This window comes from Syngnathoides biaculeatus, chromosome 13 (genome assembly GCF_019802595.1).
Source record: "Syngnathoides biaculeatus isolate LvHL_M chromosome 13, ASM1980259v1, whole genome shotgun sequence".
In the NCBI taxonomy this organism is placed as follows: Eukaryota; Metazoa; Chordata; class Actinopteri; order Syngnathiformes; family Syngnathidae; genus Syngnathoides; species Syngnathoides biaculeatus.
In genome coordinates this window covers 369,279-385,919 of record NC_084652.1, presented here as the reverse complement: position 1 = coordinate 385,919, position 16,641 = coordinate 369,279, and the positions used below count along the sequence as shown (strand labels likewise).

General features: G+C 45.1%; 1 protein-coding gene across 1 annotated transcript in view; it reads left to right on the top strand.

The window, feature by feature from the left end:
- Positions 1-16,641, top strand: part of LOC133510419 (voltage-dependent R-type calcium channel subunit alpha-1E-like) — a 62,402-nt gene that overhangs the window by 22,722 nt on the left and 23,039 nt on the right. The window contains exons 6-15 of the mRNA XM_061838295.1: positions 6,671-6,774; positions 7,684-7,842; positions 8,902-9,092; positions 10,080-10,183; positions 11,228-11,343; positions 13,161-13,214; positions 13,675-13,755; positions 14,817-15,026; positions 15,109-15,221; positions 15,673-15,785. Of these exons, the coding sequence (XP_061694279.1) occupies positions 6,671-6,774; positions 7,684-7,842; positions 8,902-9,092; positions 10,080-10,183; positions 11,228-11,343; positions 13,161-13,214; positions 13,675-13,755; positions 14,817-15,026; positions 15,109-15,221; positions 15,673-15,785 (1,245 nt within the window). The remainder of the gene's footprint in view (positions 1-6,670; positions 6,775-7,683; positions 7,843-8,901; positions 9,093-10,079; positions 10,184-11,227; positions 11,344-13,160; positions 13,215-13,674; positions 13,756-14,816; positions 15,027-15,108; positions 15,222-15,672; positions 15,786-16,641) is intronic.

The window sequence follows — 16,641 nt, the reverse complement described above, 5'->3', positions numbered from 1 at the left end:
AATATTTGATATCTTAACCGCGGTGGTACACACATGCTAACAAAATTTCCCTCCTTTGCAATCAAAATAAGTTAATGGTGTGTCAAATGTTGCTGAGAGATAATTGGGACCCATTAGCCGGTGATGTGAGGTGTGGAAGGAACAATTTGTCCTCACTCGATCTACTTGGAGAAATATCGTATCCAAAATTCCAATCGTAAATGTTAATCCAACCTGTTCAACATTTAAGACGGAAAATATTTAATGGTGAGTTGTGACGTTAGAATGAGCGAAGCGACGTTGAAGTCAGACCAAACGCGGCACCCCACGCGTGCAACAACATCTGCCGTACGCCCAAAATCGCAGACTTTGCTTCCCCGAGTCAGATATCTGGTGCGGCGCCGAATCTGACCTGTCAGACACGGGCACGGTTGCGACGCCGTATTTGTTTTTTTTTTTTTTTTTGCCAGAAAATACAAAGAAAGGATAGTAGAAGTAGAAGAAAGGGACGACATTGCTGTGATGTGCTTCCAGTCTCGCTATTGATTGGCAAATTCTTTTCTTGTTACGTTCCTGCTCGTTCGCAACAGCTCGAAAAGGAATGGACGGAAAAAACTGCAGTGCTTCTGCTGCTTGAAAATGCGATGAATATAATGTGACGGATAGTTTTGTGTTTCAGAAAAGTGTTTATTTGCAAATGGCATGCCATCCATCCATCCATTTTCTTAGTGCTGGAGCCTGTCCCAGCTGTCAACAGGCAGGAGTTCCACAGAGGTCATTTCTAAGTCCCATTTCACTTAATGGAAATTAACTTTAGCTATAACGTTCATTGACTTTTATCTTGATGTTAAAGTCTATCCATCCATCCATTCATCCATCCTCTTTCCTTGCCGCTTGTCCTTACGATGGTCGAATGCTGGAGCCTATCCCAGCTCTCAACGGGCAGGAGGCCGGGTACAAGCTGAATTGCTTGCCAATCGCAGAGCACATAGAGACAAACAGCCACACTCATAATCACACCTCGGGGCAATTTAGAGTGTCCAGTTAATGTTGCATGTTTTTGGAATGTGGGAGGAAACCGGAGTGCCCGGAGAAAACCCACACTAGTACGCTTAGAACATGCAAACTCCATACAGGCGGGGCCGGGATCGAACCCAGGTCCTCAGGACTGTGAGGCCAACGCTTTACTAGCTGATCCACCGTGCAGCCACAAACGCCATACCGTCACTTATTATTGATTCTGTAGTTCTATGGAGGAAAATGTTCAAATTCAGCCCGATTACCAGGATACGCTTACCTCAGTTTAATCAGTTTGGAAACATGAAAGAAAAAAAAAAAAAAACTAGCACGAGTAATGTCATTCCTGTCCAAGTTTGGATTCATCATTGTAAACAAACACACAACCCCCCCCCCCCAAAAAAAAAAAAAAAAAAAAACTGTTAATCCTGTGGAGAGAACATTTTTAGCAAGCGAATCTCGTTCAGGTCAGGTGAGAGTTATCGCAAAATGGTGATTTATGCTGGAGTATCAGTTTAAGCCGTGCCGGTTGTGTAACAGGAGGCAGGCCGGCAGCTCGTGCTGCACAAAGTCAGCCCCGGTCCAAAGTCGAAGTCAGGAATAATCGTTTGCTTTGCTGCACGGCTCCCCCTGCAGTTGGAACGGGGAGCAAATCCAGGCAGAGATGGCTTTTGTAATTTCGCAGTCTGCGGTACTGCTCGAGTTCCCACAGCCGACTTCCTTCGCTGCCGATCAAAGCGGTTCCTCACGTTCCCCGTCAAAGTAAACGCAACATGACGATCCGCGCTCGATCGGAGCTTTATCGCTTCTCTCGCGTAAGTCTAGACCGGCTTTCTGCTACCAAATTGCCACTTCTCTGGACACGTGTCATCAAAAATCCACTTTCTTGTTGCCGAACACATTCAAAAATCAATATCGATCCAAATCAAGAGGCGATGAACAGCACGAGTCAATCAAATGTGGCTACTTGAAATCCTTTTCCCCCTGATGACGCCATATCTCATTTGGATATCGTTCCATATCACTCTAAAACGGTAGCTGCTGGCAATTAAAGCAAGACTGGGCGTCTACTAATGGTCGTCACAGCCCTGGCAAGACAAGTGCCCCACAGACTGCTGCTAATGCAAGCGTTTTCTGTTGCATATCATTCAAAACCATATCAGATTTTCACTTTTACACTATCCATCCATCCAGCTTATTTTCTTTGCCGCTTATCCTCACAAGGGTCGCGGGGAGTGCTGGAGCCTGTCCCAGTTGTCAACAGGCAGGAGTTCCACAGAGGTCATTTCCAAGTCCCATTTGACTTAATGGAAATAAACTTTAGCTGTAACGTTCATTGACTTTTAACTTGATGTTAAAGTCTATCCATCCATCCATCTATTCATCCATCCACTTTCCTTGCCGCTTATCCTCACGAGGGTCGGGGGGAGTGCTGGAGCCTATCACAGCTTGTCAACGGGCAGGAGGCGGGGTACACCCTGAACTGATTGCTAACCAATCGCAGGGCACATCGATGCAAATAACCGCACTCACAGTCACACCTACGGGCAATTTAGAGTGTCCAATTAATGTTGCAGGTTTTTGGGATGGAAACCCACGCAGGCACAGGCAGAACATGCAAACTCCACACAGGCGGGATTGAACTTGGGACCTCAGAACTGTGAGGCCATCGCTTTACCAGCTGACTCACCGTGCCGCCACGCTGACACAATTACACGCAGATCGAAACAAGGTCCAGTAAAACGGCAAACGTGAGGCGCGGAGGGCTCACCTTCAGACCTTCGACGCCCGTGACCTCAAATAACGCCGTTCAAAATCACAGACGTCACGCAAACGCTCGCTGCCTCCTGAGATTTTATTTTGGGGGTGAATACAATTGAGATCGCAGATATTTTTTGCAAAAGCGTGCGTGGAATTGATGTAACCTTTCCGTATTTAGTGCAACCCAGAAAGTTGCTTAATTTAAACCGTATTTGGCGTCGGACGGCCTGGTTTCGTGCCTGCCTGCCATCTGACACATTTATCTCGGGGTACATCTGCTTCTCTGTCTATCCGTCTCTCTCAAACACACACAAACACACGCACAGGCAGCACACATAGACAGTCAAGTAGCATCGCAAGTAAGTCAGACTTAAAAGAAGGCACGCACATGTGTCATCGAGGCCACGCGGGAATCCAATCGAGGCCACTGGGCCAGCGCTGGCGGCGTTCATTTCCATATGGTATTATTAACGAATCGCTACAAGCCAATCTGCTGGGACGTGTGGCTCAATTAAAAAAAAAAAAAAAAAAAAAGCCTTTATCTGAGCGATGAGCGAAGTGAAGTAGGAACCTGTCAGCTAATTGAATTTGGCGTGGACGTGTCCTACAGTGGTGAGAGCGTCGCCACAGATGGACCCCGTCGCCTTTGGTGAGCAGCGAAATGGCTCCCACGTGACGCGTAGCCGTTGGTTGCCGTCAAACGTGCGCCCTGGCTTCCTAAACTTAGCGCCAGAGTTCCCCTCTGGTGACACTTTCCAATGATAGATGATGATGGACTAGACGAAAAATTGGACTCGTCTGTTTGCCAGCCTAGCGCTAGAAGTCAGTTGAAAGTCGACATTTTGGATGAAAGTGAGGACGCCCTTTGTGAAGAATATTTCTGAAATTATAGTGGAAAAAAAGTGGCAGCTGTTGGCCATCTATGATATAAGATGTAAATCTTAGTATGAACAGAAATATATAATATATAGTTTGTCCATTGCTCCACATGGCGTTCCACAGAGGTCATTTCTAAGTCTCATTTCACTTAATGGAAATAAACTTTAGCTATAACATTCATTGACTTTTATCTTGATATTAATGTCTATCCATCCATCTATCCATTTTCTTTGCCTCTTATCCTCACAAGGGTCGCAGGGAGTGCTGGAACCTATCCCAGCTGTCAACGGGCAATAGGCGGTGTACGCCCTGAACTGGTTGCCAGCCAATCGCAGGGGACATAGAGACGAACATCCACCGTGCCATGTTCAAAAATATACGTAAAAGAATTTAAAGTTATTGCATCAGCTATTATTCCACAGGTTTTTTTTTTTTTTTTTTTTTCCCCCACGGGATCGTTTCACTCTGGGTAAATATCGAGGTACGGAAATTTGGTTGTTGTGACGAAAGAGGCAGCAAAAAACTTTGTCAAATAATATTTCTGTTAATGGTCCAGCTGGTAAAGCACTGTCCTCACAGTTCTGAGGAACCGGATTCGATCCCCGCCCTGCATGTGTGGAGTTTGCATGTTCTCCCGGTGCCTGCGTGGGTTTCCTCCGGGCACTCCGGTTCCCTCCCACATTCCAAAAACATGCAACATTAATTGGACACTCTAAATCGCCCAGAGGTGGGATTGTGAGTGTGGAGGTTTGTCTCGACGTGCCCTGCGATTGGCTGGCGACCAGTTCAGGGTGTACCCCGCCTCCTGCCCGTCGACAGCTGGGATAGGCTCCAGCACTCCCCGCGATGCTCGTGAGGATAAGCGGCAAAGAAAATGGATATTTTTGAACGTTTTTCAAACCCTTTTTAAAAATCTATTCTGCTGAGCCAAATTGTTTCCTGTTTCACGGGGACATTCGTTGTAAAAGTTGAACGTGATATCGTTCCAGTTCAATCGCGTCATATAAATGAGTTGGTGTTTTTCAGCTCGCTAACGCGTCCACGGAAGGAGTCCGAGGCGCATACACCGAGCTGCGCTCAAACGGCAACTGCTCCGCCGCAGTTCTCGTTGGCTGGGTTGGGAGTGTAGGTGGAGGTGTGTGGGAGAGGCCGCATGTAATTAATTCAGCCTCTCCGCAACCGGTTTGCAACAGCGCTTCATCTACACGATTAAGAGCAGAACAGGAAGACATCAGCGTCTCGCTTAGAAGCCACAAATAAACTATAAAAAAGTGATAAATGGTACAGTATATTGTGCTATATCCTGCAGGTGTTGCAATGTCCTTTCAATTTGAATGTACCACAAACTTATTTTACATCTAAAACAGGTGGGGGGGGGGGGGAATACAGGATGGTTCAAGTTTGGGTTTGGGGGAGTTTTTAGGAACCAGACTCTCATGTCTGACCACTTTAAATTGAGTCTGACCAATGTCCCCCCACCTGCTTCCCCAAAAATATAAAATTAAGCAAGTTTAGACTTTAACGGCGGCACGGTGGAATCAGCTGGTAAAGCGTTGGCCTCGCAGTTCTGAGGACCCGGGTCCGAGTACCGTGTCCATCTATTTGTGTGTTCTACATACACCACTTAAGTCCTTATTAGGATTGCGGGGCACATATGGAAAAATCAATCTTTCACACATTCATAGCGGAAGAAAATTTAGAGCAGTGGTTTCTACCAAGGCGGCATTGTTTCTCAGCCGGTAAACCGTTGGCCTCACAGTTCTGAGGACCTGGGTTCGATCCCAGCCTGTGTGGAGTTTGCATGTTCTCCCCGTGCCTGCGTGGGTTTTCTCCGGGCACTCCGGTTTCCTTCCACATCCCAAAAACATGCAACATTAATTGGGCACTCTAAATTGTCCCGAGGTGTGATTGTGAGTGTGCCTGTTTGTCTCAATGTGCCCTGCATTTGGCTGGCGACCGGTTCAGGGTGTACCCCGCCTCCTGCCCTTCGACAGCTAGGATAGGCTCCGGCACTCCCCGCGACCCCCGTGAAGAAGATGGATGGATGGATGGATGGATGGATGGATGGATGGAAAGACTTTAACATTAAGATAAAAGTCAATGAACGTTACAGCTAAAGTTCATTTCCATTCAGTGAAATGGGATTTAGAAATGACCTCTGTGGAACGCCACATTGAGCAATGGACAAACTCTATACCTGCATTTCTTAGCATTTTCTGTAGCCTGACCCTCATGAAAGTTTCACCCACACATTGTCTCGTGGTGTCCACTTGCAATTATTTTGAAGGTGCCACGTCATGAAATAAGGTGACCAAAGCTTGAACAGCTGAGCGAAGCCTTGACGCGCTTCCGACGGTGCTCGGCGTAAGGGCTATTTCCACAGAATCCCACTCCGCCGCTCCTGCCTGGTGTCTCTCGCTACGCTAACACACTCACGCGCATGTGCTCGCTCTCCTCCCTCCCACGGCTTATAGGAGAGCTTCAGCGTGGGCCCGCGCTTGAGTCTTTGCCATGTGACGCCTTCTATACCCAAAACACACACACGCAGTGTAATAGGGGAAAAAGGGGGGCTGCAGCATGTTAGGATTTATGCCATATGAAGACAAAAACATATTACCTTGAAAACGTGTGTGGGCAGATGTGAGTAGCAATGCCTGCCAGGTGTTATTTTGTACATACACTGGCTGTACAGTCTAATTCTTATTTAAAAAAAAAAAAAAAAAAATTATAGTCTCTTCCCTTGCAAAATGCAAATCGGGCCTCGCCACCATTCATCCGCTCCACACTTGACTTACGTCATATGAAAAATGTATGCATATGTATTAGCTGTGCTCTTCCCCCAAGAGGAAGCCTTAATGATTCATCTCGGGACTCGCACCTCTTTGTTTAGTCTATTTTTGTCTTTGACGGCATGGACAAGGTGCTCATGTCCACAGAGCAAGAGAATCTTTCTGTCCTCGCTGCATATCTTATTTCTATCGCAGAGCAAAGGCAATAACACGTAACAAGTGGCAATATGTCGTGCGCCCGTTAGGATCCTGGCAACGGCGGGCGCGCACATGAACATCCCCGTGGACCTTCGCACTCTGAGGGCCGTCCGAGTCTTGAGACCCCTCAAACTCGTCTCCGGCATCCCCAGTGAGTCCTTTACTGCATTAATACTGCTTCATCCTAACAAGTCCCAGTACAACTTCAGCAAACTACAATGTAGTTTAAAAAGATGGGATAAAGAGCTAATCGGCATCCGTACATATTCAAGGAGATGTATTTATCCAGGTTAGAACTCACTTTCTTTAAGAAGGCGGTCTGATCATTTTTTATTGGTTTGGTAAGTACTATTTTTTATATTAACCCTCCATCAAAAATATCCCAGTTTGTTCTAATCTCAAAATATTTATTTTATTTAATTTATTTTAAAACATTACTTTCATTAAGAATTTATTTCAGAAAATATTGAATTATCAAACCAAATAATTACAATAATTTCTTAGTTTTCATCACTGTATTTCCTATTGTTCCATCCATCCGTTTTCCAAGCCGCTTATCCTCACAAGGGCTGAGTGCTGGAGCCTATCCCAGCTATTGATGGGCAGGAGGTGGCGTACACCCTCAACTTGTTGCTTTTTATCCTTATTTAATATTAAAATTAAATCTATTAACTCTTAAAATATTTAATTTTGTATATATTTTTGTTGTTTGTGTATATAATATTTATATTTAATTATGGAGTACTTTATACACCTCAGTTTTAAATTCTAAAATTGGAGAAGAGTACAAATTATTTCAATGTTTTTTCTTTTAAATCAATACATTTAAAAGAAACATATATATATATATATTTAATTTTAATACACTTTCATCTATTTTTTATTTCAACATGATTGTATAAATTTGCATTATTTTCATCATGTATCATTTTGTAAACCTTGCAATCTTTATCCTACGACGTCACAGCCCTTTAGATTGTTGATTATGGGCCAATGGTCCTTTTTTTCCACCTCCTTTCCGTCGTTTACGCAACTGAAGTCGTCCTCGGTTTGCCCTCAGGCCTGCAAATTGTGCTCAAGTCCATCATGAAGGCCATGATCCCTCTGCTCCAGATCGGCCTGCTCCTCTTCTTCGCCATCCTCATGTTCGCCATCATCGGTTTGGAGTTCTACAGCGGGAAGCTTCACCACACCTGCCTGCCATCGGCCGACATCCTCGGTACGCTCCGGTGTGCCGACGTGCCTCGTGCCGCGTCCGGCAGGTTACGTCATTATCATCAGAAAAGGAAACTGCGGAGAACATTTTGGATGCTTGTGGCCGTGTCTTGATCACGTCCACGTCTACATCCCACGGTCCATTTTGCAGCTCGGATTAATTAACTGGTGGTCCATTGTGGAGGCGCACTTGAGTTTGAAAAGCAAACCATTTTGCGCGCTATTTGAGCATTGAGCCGTCGAATCCATTTTCTATGCCGCTTGTCCTCATTTGGATCGGGAGGGATCTGGAGCTGAGCTCAGCAGACCTACCTGCACTGCTTGCGAGCCAACTGCGGGGGACATAAACAAACTCTTACTTTCACACCTATGGACAATTTAGTCTTTAATAAACCCTGTTGGCATTTTTGTGAATCGTTTAAGGAGATGAGTTTCAAACCATAGACGTCGAAACTTTGAGTCAAACATGCTAAACCAGTAGTGCGCAAATCCCGAACACCAAGGGTGACAAACTCATTTTTGTCACAGGTCATATTAATATTTACGGTTTCCCTCGAAGGCCCATTATGGCCGTGACACCATAAAAATCTTTAACCTCCTCAACATATTTACACGGGAAATTTATGAATTTTGGAATCAGAAATCAAAGCTAATGGGTTTTTCAAGTATTGTTGATAACTAACCTTCTCTCAAATAATTTATGACATGACTATTTTAAAATTTGGTCTGGATTTTAACCAAAATCATGGAAGTTGATACATCTGACTTGCCTTCAGGGTCCACATAAAATCATCCAGCAGGCCGGATTTGGCCCCCCGGCCCTTGAGTTTGACACCTGTGCAGAAACCCCTCATTCCGCTCAGATTTTGTCGTTTGCTAGCATGTCTTGTTCCAAACGATGCGGTCAGCGCTAGGTGGTTTTTGCAGTTTCCCGCAATGCTAAACTAGGAAGCAAAAAGGCACAGAATGAGGTGACTAGATTCGTCTCAGATCTTACCAAAGAGTATTTCTCCTGTGAAAGCCAAAGTGGCATTCACAATAGCGGAGGGTTTTTTTTTTTTAGATAACGAAACTGTGGATTCATCCGAGTTGGCGTTTGCGTGCGGCGTGAGGAAGTGTCCGGAGCAGTACGACTGCAACGACACGTGGATCGGCCCCAACGACGGCATCACGCAGTTCGACAACATCCTGTTCGCCGTCCTCACCGTCTTCCAGTGCATCACCATGGAGGGATGGACGGCTGTTCTCTACAACGTGAGTGCGAGAAGCCTTCTCGGATGTTCATCCATCTATCCATTTTCTTTGCTGCTTATCCTCACGAGGGTCGCGGGGAGTACTGGAGCCTATCCCAACTGTCAACATGCAGGAGGCGGGGTACACCCTGAACTGGTTGCCAGCCAATCGCAGGGCACATCGGGACAAATGGCCGCACTCACAATCACACCTAGGGGCAATTTAGTGTCCAGTTAATGCTTCATGTTTTTTGGGATGCGGGATTAAACCGGAGTCCCCGGAAAAAACCCACGCAGGCACAGGAAGAACATGCAAACTCCACACAGGCAGGGCCGGGATCAAACCCAGGTCCTCATAACTGCGAGGCTAACGCTTTACCAGCTGATCCACCCTGCCTCCACGGATGTTCCCATTATTACAAAATATTTCTTAAATATTTTACATTTATTCCAATTATTATTACTTTGAAATAATTGAAATAAAAAAATAAATATAGGTTGTATAATCCTTGCCAATAATAAAATTATATATTTTATAAATAATAATAACAATAATAAATCTGTAATACATAGTGTACAGATAGTGGATCCCATACTGCTGATTGTGTTCCAGTATGAGTAGTTTATGTATTTATGTTATTGTTTGAAATATACAATATTAAAAAAACATTTCTCGTTGCAAATATTTCTGTCAAACAGGATTGCTTTATTTTAAAATTTATATTCATTTATACAATTAGTGACGTCTACAATTGTACAAATGAATATATTTGTTTCATTCACTGTTTTTGTTGTAATTTGTTTACTTTGTGTTCCTTTTCTATTCCTGTTCTTCCTGTCCAGAGGCACAAATGATTTTTCATTCACGGCTAGGACATAAATCAGAGAAATTTTCGGTGATATGGTGTTGCTGCGCCTGGTACTTGCGTGCAAAGTAGTAGTAGTTTCAATAAATGTTATGTTCCATGTAAAAATGATTGTGATTGTTGTACGATGAATGTGCTTTCAGACGAATGACGCACTGGGTCCCACGTGGAACTGGATGTACTTCATCCCACTCATTATCATTGGCTCCTTCTTTGTTCTCAACCTGGTGCTGGGAGTCCTGTCTGGGTGAGCGGAACAACTTTCTGGATTTTGACTCCAAACGTGACTCTTGAGCATAAAAGCTTTGCCACTTCTGTTACAGTGAAGAAAATAAGTATTTGAACACCCTGCTATATTGCAAGTTCTCCCACTTAGAAATCATGGAGGGGTCTGAAATTTTCATTGTTGGTGCATGTCCACTGTGAGAGAGATAATCACAATGTCTGATACAGCTGCAAATAAGTATTTGAACACCTGAGAAAAACAATATTGATATTTGGTACAGTAACCTTTGTTTGCAATTACAGAGGCCAAACGTTTCCTGTGGCTGTTCATTTTCTATTGGATTTAGATCTGGAGACTGCCTAGGCCACGCCAGAACCTTGATATGCTTCTTACGGAGCCACTCTTTGGTTCTCCTGGGCGTGTACTTCAGGTTAAAGACCCAGCCACGACCCATCTTCAATGCTCTGACTGAGGGAAAGAGGTTGTTCCCCCAAAATCTCACAAAACATGGCCGCGGTCATCCTGTCCTTAATACAGTGCAGTCGTCCTGTCCAATGTGCAGAAAAACACCCCCAATGCATGATGCTACCACCCCCATGCTTCACAGTAGGGGTGGTGTTCTTGGGGTGGGACTCATCATTCGTCTTCCTCCAAACACAGTTAGTGGAATTATGACCAAAAAGTTCCATTTTGGTCTCATCTGACCACAAAACTTTCTCCCGTGACTCCTCTGTATCATCCAAACGGTCATTGGCATTGGTCTTTGAGGGTCCAAATTCTACCTTATTGACAGGTGTTCAAATACTTATTTTCAGCTCATGCAAATAATTCGTTGAAAAATCATACGTTGTGATTTCTGGATTTTTCTTTTTAGATTCTCTCTCTCACAGTGGACATGCACCTAAGATGAAAATTTCAGACCCCTCCATGGTTTCTAAGTGGGAGAACTTGCAATATAGTAGAGCTTTCCAATACTCGTTTTCTTCACTGTATATGTAGTTGTATTTCACACTGTATTGTACGTTTAATAGTGTTTGCTTTTCTTTCGAATGCATCGCCGCTCAGAGAGTTTGCCAAGGAGAGGGAGCGGGTGGAGAACAGACGAGCCTTCATGAAGCTGCGGAGGCAGCAGCAGGTGGAGCGCGAACTGAACGGCTACCGGGCCTGGATAGACAGGGCAGGTACTGCGGCACTCTCGCCTTCGCACGCCCGGATCTCCGGCCACCGTTTTCTCACCCGACGTCATTTGCGGACGCGAACCGGGCGCGCGTGCTGTAGGGCTGCGTGCACAGGCGCTATAATGGCGTCTGCGCCGGCCGTCTCCCACGCAAGTAGAGGGTGAGGAAAAGGTGATGCTGACTCACTGGCTTACAGTTAATGCGCGCACGTATGCATGTGAATTCGTGTGTGTTGGTGTGGGTGAGTGTGGGAAGCGAGATTGAGAGATATTGCGAGCACTGAGGGGGGAATAAGAGCTGCTTCTCTCAACGAGGTCGTGCGGGCCTCCGAGCGCCGGCCTCGCTTTCCTGAAACCGGAACCGTCCACTCAATGTGCAGCGTATTTCCCCAAATAGACTAATAGGCACTTACTTCAATTAGTCACCGGGTGCAACATTCAAATATTAATGGATCCCTTTTTCCATCAGCAAAAAAAAACAGGTAATGCAGTAATTATATTACTAGCGTTGGTCATGGAGTGGTACAAGCCCCCAAGTAAGAGCTCGTGCACGTGACGTCACCATTTTCACGGCGTCAGATTGCCTGTCAAAAAGAGCTGCTCAAGAGTGTGGGGGACATTGAACCGGAGCAGAATATTCACAATGCATTCAAAAAAAAAAAAAACAAAAAAAAAACAACGGAGTCGTCTCCACTGTACACAGAAGCGTGTTGCGGCCACACGTCAAACTTCAGTAAACCACTCCATGACAGACTTTTGATTTATTTGATTAGTATTTTTTTTTAATATGCATTGTTCTCCAATGTGTATTTTAAAAAAAGAAAATAAACCGTCGGTCACACACAGGTTTACCGAACTTCAACGTGTGGCCGCAATGCGCTTCCGTGTACGGGGGCTGAAGCCTGTCCCAGCGGTTTATTTTCTTTTTTTTAAATAGGCATTGAATACATTTGAGAACAATGCCTATTTAAAAAAAAAAAAACCTCTGTCACGGAGAGGTTCACCAAAGTTTAACGTGTGGTTACAACACGCTTCGTGTACGGAGGAGCAGACTTGTGTAAAACCAGGGGTCATTTATTTAAATATTGGTATTTGTATTGAACAAATCTGAGTGGCTCCATCACTATGTGGGATTTATTCTTGTGATGAGAACAGATCCACCAAGGAAGTATTTGTATGCGTCCGGACTTTTCTACGCTTACTCACCAGATACTTGATCCAGTTGTCCAGGACAAGCGGAACTGGGTTAACAGTCCAATTTCTTATCGCCGGACACATCGCCTTGGGCATTAAATATGGGTCCTCTATGCCAAGTGTCCCTCATTTTTCTACGTACCTTCGTTTATTATCACCTTCTAAATGTTTAACGGTATCGGACAAAACTCAGGGCGTCGTGCAATAAGATGTATTTTCACGTCGTCTCCAACCGACTTAGCATTGGTTTGTTTGACCGGCACTTCCGGCCAGTGACGTGACTTGACGACGTAGGTGCACGAGCTCTATACCAATATCCAGACGCCGGGATGTCAAATAAGATTAAAACTTGACACTGTTAAGAGGCACTGACCACTTCGGGGGGCGCGGACTATCCAACATGGGGCCCAATACGAAACAAAGACGTCCATTCCTACGGCGGGAGACGTAATCTAGATTTTTACGGATGGTAGAGGACAAGGACAAATCACAAACCTAATTGTAGCCATGATTACAAAAAGTCAAACGCACGAAAAACATTATAGCTCTGTTCACCGCTCCCATATAGCCCCCAGCTTCTCTTTATGGAAGTATTATTTCAAACTTTGTCTTTTTGTGTCATTCCAGAGGAAGTCATGCTGGCAGAGGAGAACAAGAATTCAGGGAGATCAGCATTAGATGGTAACGTCTCTGTCTCACTGGGCTGCATCACTCTCACCGCATCGAAATAGCTCAAGTGTCCGCTGACTGACCGTTGACTGGATTTGCATCTTTTCAATGCACTTCTGCTTAATTGTGTGCAAGAATTCTGTCGGGGATCAAATGAAAATTCTTCGATGTTGTTCACACTGAGATGTTCAACCAGTTTCTGTACATATACAGTACTTGTCACAACAATCCAAGAAACTTTTTTTCCCCACAAACTCAAATGTATTATATATATTTGGGGGGGGGGGGCTATTGCAGCACATACTACAGTATGTGGGCCCCTACGTACTCTTTAACCAAAGACTTAGTCATAATGCCTGTACCACACTTGAGTTTTATCTTAGTTTGAAATCGAGAGCCATGTGGAGAGTTCCTTTGGATTTCAAATTTGCCATTGAAAAGCGACATTAAACCCGAGTTTTTGTCTCAAAAGTACTGAAGAGGGCGAGTAAGAAGACGGGGGCACGGCGAGGAGCCCCAGGCGAAGACAAGTACACGGACATGTCCACTGCCAGTGAGCCTTTCACTCGCCTTCGTTCGTCGCGTCTCGTCACTTATGGCCCCGTCACACCATGACGCTCTGGTCAACGTTCTCTGAACATTTCAATCGTTTTATTTTTCAGCGTTCTCAAACGCGGATGACACATCTGGGGTGTGAGTAACGTGTGTCTAACGCATGACTTAACGTGCGTCTAACGCATGAAAAGCGTGTAACAGCGACCAAATAAGATACCCCTAAAAACCATTAGCGTGTGCAAACGTGTCATTGGGGTTGCGACGAGCGATTTGTCAAACGTAAGACGAGCGTGTTGAGCGTGTGACTAAACGGGTGCATAACGACAGGATAGCGTTTTGCTGGCGTGTAACTTTTACAGTGGAACGGGAACGAAAACCTTGGAAATTTCATACTCACTTCAGTTGTTCTCGTGAATTTGAACAGTCAGCGTCATGCCGCCTAGATGAAAAAAAAAAGGTGGGTGCGGACTTCAGCAACAAGCGCTGCAAGTAAGAATGCAAAGCATCGGTTTATATACCCATATGCATGGACGTTCGGGAAACGCTCGAATGACGCTCAGTGGACGCCAAAGGACGTTCGTTTGACTTTAGTTACACCCTGTGTGCGCTAGGGGATTGTTCAGTGGTCGTTGACAAGTCGCCAATGAGTCGTTCACTGCAAAGCAAATGATTAAGTAACAACATATTAACGCTACAGTAACGACTGACTAACGATAGCCAAACGCGTGCAATGCTCGGCGAACGTTAGTAAAACGATCCACGAACGTTCTTGAACGTTCTGCAGCGTTTAAAATTAAACGTTGATGAACGTTGGTTTTGGTAAGAACTTTTGTGCACATTCAAAACTTTTTATCCGGACCGGCGCTCTCCGCAGATTCCCAGCGATCATTGACGTTCACTAGCGTTCAAACAACGCTCTTCTGGCGCTATCCCGGCGACCATGGGCGACTACCAACGTTTCCTCAAACGCTGACCAGAACGTCACGGTGTGACGGGGCCATTACGTCGTACGTGATCATTAATCCGTGCAAAACGTCTTCCGCCGTCCTCGTCCGGCAGGCATGTCCCGCTCCAGGATGAACTTCCGCAGCGGTCGGCGCGGTCCGGCCGCTTACCTGCGGCGCAAAGAGCGCATGCTGCGCATCTCCATCCGCCGCATGGTGAAGACCGACACGTTCTACCTGATGGTGCTGAGCCTGGTGGCTCTCAACACCATCTGCGTGGCCATCGTGCACCACGACCAACCCGACTGGCTCACTATCTTCCTCTGTGGGTCGCCGCTTCTTTTGGTGGCAGATGGAATCTATTTTGAGCTCATGGATTATTATTTTTTTTGTTCCCTCCTTTCCAGACTATGCAGAGTTTGTGTTCCTGGGGTTGTTCTTGGCTGAGATGTTCCTGAAGATGTATGGCTTGGGTTTCCGCCTCTACTTCCATTCGTCTTTCAACTGCTTCGACTGTAGCGTGAGTGCATTGTGATTTTTCTGATGATTAAAATTGCTTGATTATGATATAATGTTCGCAAAAGGCCATCGTGATGTAATACCGGCCCATGCATTCTGTTTTTTTTGTAGCATGATATATTAACTGTATTTAATGTCATAATATATTGCAAAAACAAGTTGTTATAAAATGAAATCTCTTACCGTATCTTCAAATCACAAATGTCAGCACCCCTACCTTCATTTCTATAACTGAACATTTATGTAAGTATGTATGTGCCGGTCATGAAAAGCTAATGCTAACTAATGGGAGTGGGGAGCTTTAAGGAAGGAATTTTGCGTCGACCTATTTTTGCAGTCGACTTAGCCTAGGTATTCAACTCCGCCCCCCAGCCCTACAGTGAGTTTGAGGGAGTGTCTTCCCCCCCCCCACCACCACAACCCCCCCCCCTTTTTTTTTTTTTTTTTTGTAGGTTATTGTTGGCAGCATCTTCGAAGTGGTTTATGGCTTCTTCAGGCCCGGGATGTCTTTTGGCATCAGCGTTCTCAGGGCGCTGAGACTTCTGAGGATTTTCAAGATCACCAAGTAAGAGGACACCAGCAAAGGCCTCACACCCACCCACTAATGCTTTTAGTTAAAGTGCCACTGTCATGAAATGCATGATTTTTAGTATGTTATTAATGAAAGAAAGACGTATTTTTCGCCACATAACATGATTTTGACGTATATGACTTTTTGTTACTCCCGCCATGAAAATCCTCTCAAGGGATTTGTTTTCGAGAAGAAGCAGGAAGTGACGTTAGTAGCAGACGCCCACTCAAGCGGTCTTGTATGTTTCTACTAATTATACCTGCTGGAAGATAGCTCTTTGCTCCTTCACGTTAGCCAAAATGCCGGCTCGTTGTATTGCTGGATATTGTTCGAACACTCGGGAGGATGGATTCATTCTTCATACCATTCAAAAAGACCCGGTTTGTCGTGAAAAATGGATTACACGGGTGCAAAGGACGAGAACTTTGTAGGTTCCAAATGACAGGTAGGTGTGTATACAGCTACTAAAAAAAAAAATCATAGTTTGGGGGGGACGGGGACGTAATCCTCTCAGAATGTAACGAAAGATCTGGGCACGGCTTCAGACGAGGGGCACGGCTTCGCCCGGGCTGGCTCATACGTACTGTCTGGGAGTCTGCTGTTAGTTCGAAGTGATCCGCGTATCATCTAAATATGGCTCGAAACAATCGGGTAATATTGCCCGGTCACTTCACTCGATTGTGAGATGTTCTCTTCTTTGAAAAGAGCTTCCATGTCCCATAGTAGGTGGCACAGCGAGCAGCGAGGATGCAGGCAAGATGGCTACCACTTGGATGTCGAATGAGAAATCCGCAACTTTCTGCATAGATGACCCGCTCTCTCCTCATATTTATTTTTTCGTATGGACAAT